General features: G+C 40.6%; 2 protein-coding genes and 2 long non-coding RNA genes across 4 annotated transcripts; 2 read left to right on the forward strand and 2 right to left on the reverse strand.

Annotated features, from left to right (window-relative positions):
• Positions 1 to 116: 116 nt before the first annotated feature.
• On the forward strand, positions 117 to 983 carry LOC121973542. The gene is made up of 2 exons (XR_006109652.1): positions 117 to 473; positions 612 to 983. It is a non-coding gene; the product is annotated as an uncharacterized LOC121973542 (long non-coding RNA).
• On the reverse strand, positions 365 to 3,426 carry LOC121973541 (YTH domain-containing protein ECT1-like). Its single transcript, XM_042524950.1, has 5 exons — positions 2,984 to 3,426; positions 1,064 to 2,008; positions 782 to 960; positions 574 to 714; positions 365 to 495 (listed from the first exon to the last, which is right to left on the reverse strand). The coding sequence occupies exons 3-5, from the start codon at positions 956 to 958 to the stop codon at positions 409 to 411; spliced, it is 405 nt and encodes a 134-aa protein (XP_042380884.1). The 5' UTR covers positions 959 to 960; positions 1,064 to 2,008; positions 2,984 to 3,426; the 3' UTR covers positions 365 to 408.
• Positions 3,427 to 4,019: 593 nt separating this feature from the next.
• LOC121970525 lies at positions 4,020 to 6,365 on the forward strand. The gene is made up of 3 exons (XR_006108945.1): positions 4,020 to 4,261; positions 4,625 to 5,971; positions 6,053 to 6,365. It is a non-coding gene; the product is annotated as an uncharacterized LOC121970525 (long non-coding RNA).
• A 95-nt stretch (positions 6,366 to 6,460) lies between these two features.
• Positions 6,461 to 7,988, reverse strand: LOC121970524. The gene is made up of 3 exons (XM_042521298.1): positions 7,175 to 7,988; positions 6,939 to 7,091; positions 6,461 to 6,852 (listed from the first exon to the last, which is right to left on the reverse strand). Exons 1-3 carry the CDS (start codon positions 7,922 to 7,924, stop codon positions 6,583 to 6,585), a joined length of 1,173 nt encoding a protein of 390 aa, XP_042377232.1. The 5' UTR covers positions 7,925 to 7,988; the 3' UTR covers positions 6,461 to 6,582.
• Between the last annotated feature and the right edge of the window lie 1,790 nt (positions 7,989 to 9,778).

The raw sequence follows: 9,778 nt of genomic DNA on the forward strand, positions 1-9,778 counted from the left end.
CATAGGAAAGAACAATTTTTTGGGATATTTTCTTCCATTTATTTTGCAAAACAAAAAAAAATATATATAAAAATTGTAAAGAGGATGCCAATCGCAATTCCATAGATATGGTTTGGCTTCAACGTGCAGGAGGAGGCAGCTATACCAAAACTAGAAGCCTATCTTGGTCATAAGAGCAAATCTATCTCAATTTACAGGACAACAGACCAAAACTAGCCAAGTACAGCAAAGCAGCTGTTGGCTGGATTCCTGTTTTCTCATCTATCGGCAAAATCTTGTCTCCACTATCAAATCTTCTTTCAGTTATCTCATCTGGATTCCAGTTGCTGCCAATCATTCGAAAGCATTGACTAAGAGAATGCATCGACAATCAAGCCTTGCAGCGGTGGCTAAAAAGGGGGTAACAACTCAGACGCCATTGGCATCACCATTTGCTGCACCTTTGGTGGTTTTCATTGAATCACCAGCATCAGGTGAGATCATTCCATCCCAGTCCTGAAACATATTGATAGTTAGCTATATTATTATTATTATTATTATTATTTGTCTACACTACACTAAATTCCAACTTGCCTGCTTCTCTTGCTGCTTTGCCCTTTTTTCTTGCATAGACCGCTGGCGATGTTCATAAAAGGCAAAATTATCAAGAACAGATGTGTTGTTTATATGCTCCTTGAAAATCTTGAGCATCTGGAGGCCCTTCTCTAACTCCACCTGCGTGATATGATTAGCAAAAATCAATTGTATTTTATGTGCTGATACATGTCATAATCTGACATACCTCCTGAGTGTCTCGACTGTTGGTAACAGGTTTGTTCTCGTTGTTCTCTAGCGTGATATACTTCAGAATGCTATTTGGGGCATCCTTAATAATATGCCACTTGACTGGGAAGCAGCCAATCCACTTATTTTGCTGCCAAAAGTCCGCAGTCTTGTTGAAATTTACACGACCAACCATCTCTGCGATACCGATAAATTGTTACCTGAATCAATGATACATCTTGCTAAGGTAATTTTCTGAGAAATGCAAAGACAATTTCTGATACATGATCCTCATACTCACAAAAAAGATAGGGCATCCCCTGGTTTTTTCCTGAGCTTCCAGATATCCGGCATCCAGCTTCTTATTCCCATTAGGGTGCTGGACTGTACTTCATACTTTCGTGAAGTATCATCCTCACTGTATGATTTTATGATAAAAAAACTTTGCATTAGAGTATTTATCAGGGAAGTCTAGCCGGTTGTACTGTTCCCTATCTAGAGGCACTCCGGAGTTCTCATTCCCAAATGAAGATAGCTTCTGACTCTCACTAGAAATCACTGGATTAAGCCCAGCAACCTTCTGATTCTTCGAGCGGACTGCCCTTGGTCCTCTGTTTAACTCGTTGAATTCATGATCATTACTATGACCTCAAGGGTGATAATTCCATCCATAAACATACTTGAATGTCCATATCCAAATCCACACGTTCTGCTAGTAACCAAAGGTATAATTGGACGCATTCTAGATGTTGGCCATGGGGCATTCATTCCTTGGGAAATATATGAATAAACAGTAAATACAATACAAGCATTTGTAATATAATTGTTAACCTTAGCTAACAAAGAAATATAGCATAAATGTAAATACTCTAAAAAGGAAGCACATGATGATTATGAAAGTCATCCAATATATGACCAGCAAACGGTTGCATGTAAAGCAGGCAGATTTTGAAATTACATAAACAACGATTACCGTTTAAGCTATATACGATGATATGAATAAGTTGTTGTCCCTGGATTCTTACAGATGAGTTGTTAGCATTACACCATGAACTGTAAGAGGAAGATCTAAACTTTGCTGGACTATGCTGCCCGTTGAAGTATGTAGCATCATACCATAATTTAGTTGACCAAATTTTGTCAGAATTATACCCAGAGTCCTGATAACCTCCATTCCCTTGTGAGACATTTTGTAAATTTTGGTGGCTAGATCTCGTGGTTCTTAGCCCATTTCCATTGATATCGCCTAGAAAAGAGTAAATGGATATCAATACTGCTGCTGGTCATAAACTTTTCTACCATGTCCCATTGTCCCATTAGAAGAATAAGCACTATATGCAGAATATCCATAACTTTGATGCACGTCTCTATAGACTTCCTATTATCAATAGGGAAATAATTATTTATAATGCATGAGGACAGACACACTTAGTGTCTAACAGCAATAGGATATGTTTGCTTTACTAGGAGCTCGAGCATAAATATTGAAAAATTAACTCGCTTCCAATACATGAGAAAAACAATTTGATTAGTGAAGCGCAATGTAAATAAAAGAACCAATTTACTATAAACTATTACATATGAGAACCATTTGTTAACGCTATCAAGCATAACATCCAAAATACTCTATGGAAGAGCTTAAAAAAAACTTTCACAGAGGATGACTCCAAAATTGATTCTAGAAATCTAAACAAAAAGTAATTTACAAAGTTGGAAGAATAAACTAATGTTTTTGAATAAGTTAATTTGATTTACAACATTTGCATATATCAGTTATGAAGTATATTGACATTATGCATATTTTAGTGTAAGTTATATGTCACACTTGTATATTGATTCATGTACGTAGAGTAACCATTCCACTCTTTGAAAGCATGATCATATCCTAAAAAATGCAACACAAATAACAATCATATAGATAGGAACAAAAAGTTAGTAGATAAGCACAGTAACTAAGTAATATTAAACATAATTCACCACTTCCATAAAAATAGGCTAGGGGTGCACAACAAGCGGACACAGTATTTGCAACCATCCATGAACTCAAAACAATAGGCAAACACAATGAAGGAACCAACACCTTTGATGCATTAGTATTACTTGATTCAATATGGACGGGAGCAACCTAAATTTCAGAAACAACTATTTACTAACACGAGCTATGTTCGAGCATCCAGAGATAGCTTCTGCAAAAAACAACTAAAATGAATAAAATCATCACCTGCTTATTGGCTTCAACATCATCTTTAGACTTCGGTGGAGAATCCAAAGATAGCTTCTACGGTAAATTTGAAGCTTCTGCAACGTAATGTTAAGGACAAAACCAACCAAACAAAACAATCTTATTAAGATGAGAGCTAAAGTAAAAAGACTACAGTGAGTATAGTAACCCCGTTAACAAACACTAGACAAATATTTGATACACAAATAAACTCTTTCTGAAATCAGCTTGCTCTAGAACTTCAACCAGGGATAAAAGAAACACTAAATATAGAACAGTATGAAGCAAAACATGAAATATAGAACAGAATGAAGCAAAAAAAACCATTCTAGCTGTATCTTGCGACTTAAACCCTTCCAAACAAACTAAACGTTTGGACTTTGGGGTGACCGTGAGAAGCGACAGAGAGAAGGAAGGAAGGATACGGTCTTTTGCCAATGCAATCGTGGAGGACCTCCGGGGAAGAGGAGGGGCACGATGGAGAGGTGATGGATTAGAGAGTCGCCACGGAATGCCCATCAATTTTTGTATAATATCAATTAAAATTTAAAATAAATTATTTATTTTATTAAATTCAAATCATTATTTTTTATCTTAAAATTTTCATTATTATTATTATTTTCTTCTTTTTTAATTATTATTATTTTTCTCTATTTAAATAATATTTACTTTTTCATTCCATAATCTAATTTCTTTATTTAACTTTTTAGATCATTCTATTAATATAATATGAAGCGCTCTTTAAATTTTCACCTTATTTTTATATTTTTTCCCCCTTTATTTTCTACGGCTAGAAAATAAAAACTTTTACTCGGAGTTTATTTACGTTTTACTCAATAAAGCAGCGACGATGACTTATTTCGTGCCTGAACTTTTATTTCTTTTTAATTTCCAGAATTTTTATTTTCTTCTTTTATGTCCGAATAAAGCCGCTGCTTTACCCGTGCCCGTTGGATGATGAGCTCTCCTGACCCGGTGAATGGTCATGATTGTTTCTCACATGGAACTTTCCTACGAGTGAGCCTGAATAGCAGAATTTGTGCGACTCCGCTTGGACTTCATTGAATTTCAAATCCAGCTTTGAGTCTAGCTTCACGTCCGTGGAAGGGTCTCCGACGGCAGCGAAGCGAGACGAAATCGTCTCGGAGCTCAGATGATCGAGATCTGATTTGGGATTGCGAGTCCTTCTCTGTCATTCCTCGATCTCTTAGACTGTGGGCATTGTGGTCGTTCGGGTGGGTAAATCCGGGTGCTCTGGCCGTCTGCTTCTGGTAACTCGTGAGTCCTTTACTGTATCCCGTACTTCTTCTATGTGTTTTATGTGCTTCCATCTGGGTTTAGGGATTTACATTTTTCCTTGGTTGGTTGATTAGTCTGCGGAAAAATTTTCTTTGGAGATCCTGGTTTTTGATTTGAGTAGTTTTTTCGATCCACGGAAGTTTGATCGGCTTGTTTATCGAATGGGCTGTGGTTTCTTTGTTGTACACTCTATCTTGTCGGGTATAACATCGAACGCAGAGGTTTTGAGTTTTTCTTAAGTATTGAGATGAGTCGTGTTTCTTTGTTGCTGGCGCGATTTGCGCATATCCTTGAAGTTTTGCAAATCTCCTGATTTTTCTATGTTTTTCTGTCAATCTGAAGGTGAGCAGTTTTGAGGTAAAAATTCAATCTGTGGGGATGGAAACTGTGGTTGTAGTTGGATCGCATCGGAGTAAATATTACAGCAGAGGCAAGTCACAGCCGTCGAGAGATTTTGGAGGGTTTAGCTGCCGCACCTTCGAGTCTGCTACTCGAGTTCTGCCATCGCGCTCCTCTCGATTGTGCTATTGCTATGGCCTTAGTGAGCTGAAATCTCCCAGCTTTTACTCAGACCAACAGCAAAAACAAAGAAGGAAGAGGAAAACCATTTCGCAGAACAACCCGCCTTCTCCTAAAGGAGACGCCTTCACAGAAAAGACATCTTGTTCTGAACGGTGGGCAGGTCCTACCTACTCAAACTCACCTCCTCCCAGTTCTTTGCCCATCCCTACATTTTCCCTTCGCCAGAAGCGTAGTGTTTCTCTAGAACTTCAAATTCCGATATCTGATGTTATACTTCACTCTCTCTCAAAATCTGCACCAACTTCCCCTACTAGAGAATCCCCTTCATCTGCCAGCAACTTCCAATTCAACACTACCATTGCTACGGAGAACTTGAGACGGATTCTCCAGTTGGATATTGCAGATGATTGAGGGAGCCCCTCTTTAAGTTCGTTAGAGTACTTATGTATGTAGTTTGTCATAAGTATGTGTATCCTTTCTTGAGTTTTCTAGCATTAGATTAAGCAAGTGTTACTAGAAGCAATCAGGTAGAAGTAATGTCCTATATTGTTTGTTGGGGTCATTAGAGCTTGTGATGGGATTTGATGAAGTTGATTAAGTGGCAGTAGTTTAGTGGTTGTTTATAAGTAGAATCCATTGTAGGATAAACCGTTGAAACATGTGTTGAGCTTAGTCAAGTATATGACTTTTATTCCGCTGTTCCAAGGTAGAGCAAGATCTATGGGGACTAGTCCTTTGTAAGTTATCTATTCTGTATATCCTTGTCCACATGGTAAGGGGGGGAAACATGAAATAATTAGGAACTGCATTCTTATCCCTCGGAATATGCAATTCAGAAGCATGCCCCTCATTTTCTCCTTGCTTTGTATGCATGTTTGTGATAATTCCTCCTTTTTTCTTAGCTTTCATTCCTCAAACTCGTTTTAATCTTCAGAAGTTAGTAAGATCTAACCTTGTCCCTTCTTCCAGATTTTTGGTAGGAAGAAGTGAGGTGTAGTGGACTTCATATATCTCTCTTTTTGCTTGTCTATCTTCATGCATATTAGCCGTAGTTGATTTTATCTTTCGTTCTCTCTAGTTCTACTTCACATTTGGTCTCATCTTCAGTTCCTACTCTAGGAAGCCACGTTTCCCACTGTCACTAAATGATTAAGATGTGGCATTAAGGTACACATGGCATCTTGGTTTAAATTATTTTGTCTTTGTTTCATGTTTCAGGCAATCTTTTAACTACATTTTTTGCTGCAGGGCTGCTTCTGTTGGTGATCGGCACAGAAGCCTAGTAATTGGTGATACAGCATGTGAAAAATGTGTGTTAATGGTGTTTGCTCTTGGTGATAGTAAGTCAATATATTTAGCTGTTGATGATGCTTCTGAGCTTGTATAACTCTTGGAAGCACTGGGGTTTTAAACAAATCCTTGTATCATGAACTTAGAATTTGACGCTATCGCTTCTTATATTTCCATGTCTTAGTGATATACTTTGAATATCGCTAACAATGTAATATTAGCATTAGTGACTCGATGAAATGAAACTCATGTATCCAACTTTTGATGCTTTTGGAACTGACTAGAATGGGATGGGAATTATTATATCACTTTATTGTTCAATAAAGGTTTTTTAAAATGGTCCTTTTTCCTTGATGGCTCTCTTCATTGAAATTCGCTTTGAAATACTTTCAAGTTAGGCTACCGTCAGCATTACATACATTTCAATTCAAGTCACTAACCACCATGACATTTGATAGAGATCATCAAATCAAACATGTACTTTCTTCCTATGTTGGAAATGCTACTTGATGCTGTTCCAGACTGCAGCATTGCCTCAGCATGCGAAAGACTCGCCCTTTCAATTTCTTCAGTGTTTTCAGCCTCAGCGCCTCCCAAGCCACGGGAATCAGTCCTCGCAAATGAAACAGGCCGCTCTGCTCGTACTGTAAAACCCACGTCTCGGCGTTCAGATGTAGCGCGGCGGAACTGCAGCTCTCATACATCCATGAGCTGCCGTTGATCGTTCTGGTCGTGGATTGCAGATTCCCATCTGTCCACTGAGACCGCAGATTGAGAATAAGCTTAAGCAATGATGAAAGAAAATTTAATAAAGGAGAGTTCTTTGATGGTTTAGAATTGTTACTTCTTTGATCTTTCCGGATAATAGCGTCATGGATGGAGGAGAAGGACCTGTGGCGAGCAGGCCTGTTGTTTTCAGGGGACTTCCCCAAATGCTCACTCTTTCTGCAACCGAATTGTGCAGCACACACCTCCACTGGAGCAAGAATTGATCATCCTGCAGCAATTGTTTCTCATTGCAGCATCTTTATGGATTTTGGAAGGAGATGTTAGATAATTATGGAGAGAGGAGAGGAGAACCTGATTCATTTTCCAATTGGAATCGATCGAACTGCAATTTGCAACCTTCCCATCTAGTACACCTTCCAGTCTTTTCTGCAGCAGCTCCAACATGCCCTTCAGATCGTTTCTGAGGACTCGGCATTCCTCGCCAAATCGGGAAACCACATCCGGCGTCAGCTTGGGGCCGAAATCTTTGGACAGCAGCGCCGAGAAGCCCGAGTCCGCCGCCCACAGTAAAAGAAACCCGACGAGAACCTTTACGGGGAAGGAGAAAAGCGGCCAAGAATGTTTCTTTTGGACGGATTTCTCCTCCACGGCCCTAGATTTAACCGGATATCGGGGTGGCGGCGTAGAGGGAGGGGTGACGGTGGAATCGGCGGACTCGCGGGTGGAAGGAGGGCTTTCGTCGCCGTAAGGGACCGGCGCCAGCGATGCCTTACTGGACCGGGGATCAAACAGCTTGGTGAGGAAGGACTGGTGGAGGGAGGATACTGCGGAGGGGAGGAGATCGCGGGTGGCGTGGATGCTAGCGAGGCAGATCTCGCAGTGGCAGTTGGTGTCTTTCCGGCAGCCGGGGAAGTAGCAGCTGTCGCCACCGCTGCGGGCATCCCGGCGGTCGCGGGTGGAGGTCGTAGCAGATCGGGTCCTCGAGGACGCCGTCGCCGGAGTGTTCATCGCGGCTCTCCCTCTCTCGAACTCTCTTCTTTTGTCTTCGTCTTCTAATCGGAAGGAGGCGGAGAAAGAGAGAGAAAAGGGGGATTTCGTCATCCGATCGATTTGAAATTTGAACTCTTCGAATGAACCCTAAACGGCTATAATATGATCTACTCCCTTTTCGCTTGCTATTTATCACAGAATGTCAGAATATTAGATATATATTTTTTTTAAAAAAAACGGCGTAAATCTTTGAGATGTGTACAACGATTCGAAAATCTTGATTAGATTTTGGACCCAGATTTAGTGGCAGATATGAACCACGGCACTAGGTCCATTCATCTATTCATGTCAGTTTTTTGGATTGATGTTTTGTTCAAAACAATTTATTGTAAAACTTAAATAATTTATTCATCAAATAAAAAAATGTTAATTATTAATATTGAGAATGCATATGAACAAAATATTGATGATATAATTTGCGCTTGGAAGATGCAAATTCACATGAGGGTGGATTTAGGATTGTAGATGGTAATTATTTATCAAATAAAAAAATATTAATTATTAATATTGAGAATGTGAAAAAAATATTAATGATATAATCTGCGCGTGGAAGATGCAAATTCACATGAGGGTGGATTTAGGATTGTAGATGGTAATTATTTATCAAATAAAAAAATATTAATTATTAATATTGAGAATGCATGTGAAAAAAATATTAATGATATAATCTGCGCGTGGAAGATGCAAATTCACAGGTGGGCGGATTTACGACTGTAGATAGGGTCGTATTTAGATTTTGGAGGGCTGTGTCTCTTTAGTTGTGTAATGATTTGTTCCATGAAAGTGTCGTCGCAGGGTTACATGATCAGTTTATCAATGAAACTCTTGGGATAATTTATAAAAATATCTTTAATGTTTCAATTTAGTCCTAATTATATATGTTTATTCTAAGTCATTTATATCTCTCATGTTTTATAAATTATCCTAAATATATCCCTACCGTCAACTCCTCCGTTAACTGATACAAAATCAATCATATGATAGTGAAAGAGCTCTCAGTGGATTCTTCTCCTCCACTTCCTAAAGAGAGAAGCTCTCCCTTCTCTCTGGGAAGGGAGTGGTTGTTCATTGCCGAAGACAGGCTCCAAGTCAAGCAACCCAAGGGGTGGTGGGGGAGGGGATCTTCCCCTCCCTCATCGACGGTGGATCATCACCCATTGATGTCGAGAGGGCTCCGGCGAGGTTCTCCTGCCACTCAAGAAGGAGAGCAAGAGGAGCTTTGAAGACCACTGCCAAAGGCTCTTCACCGGTGAAAAGGAGGGGGAGGTTCTTGGGTCCGACCTCCTCCGGTCGTGCAAGGACACTACCGCCCCACACCACCACCAACCGGAGTCATCTTAGGGCATGATCGGAAGACTTGGCTTGAAGTGGAGGCAAGCTACAATGGCTGAAGGTCTTGGAGCTAGGGACCAAAGGGGGCAAGCAGCGATAAGGTGAACAGCGAGGAGTACCCTTCGTTACAAATTAGCCAATGGTAGCGAGGTTTGTGCCGACAATCACAAAGGATTGTTTCTTGGCATACATCAAGGAGGGCGCCTGCCGGCCAGTTCACCGGAGGTCCTGCTGTGGTTGCGAAGAACAGGTGTGAAGGACAATGGTTTGGTGTTGCCATGGTGCTCATTGGCCGACAGGAGGGCATGTTTTGAAAGGGTTCTGCCGACAGCAGTTTTTTCCGATGACCAGCAGATCCTTGAAGCTTCCGGCGACATTAGTGAGTGATGCGGTGATGAGGAGGGGCCCCCACCCCGCGGAAGATTGCTGTCACGGTGGAGGTCAAAGTCAAGGCGGTCAACGCTCAGATATCCTCGGTCGGTCGGGCGACCATGCCACGATCGGAGGGAGAAGGTCCTGATCCGCCACCGCCTTCGACACGGGGAGGAGTCAAACGATCGACGCTCAATGGAG

This window comes from Zingiber officinale, chromosome 4A (genome assembly GCF_018446385.1).
Source record: "Zingiber officinale cultivar Zhangliang chromosome 4A, Zo_v1.1, whole genome shotgun sequence".
Taxonomy (NCBI): Eukaryota; Viridiplantae; Streptophyta; class Magnoliopsida; order Zingiberales; family Zingiberaceae; genus Zingiber; species Zingiber officinale.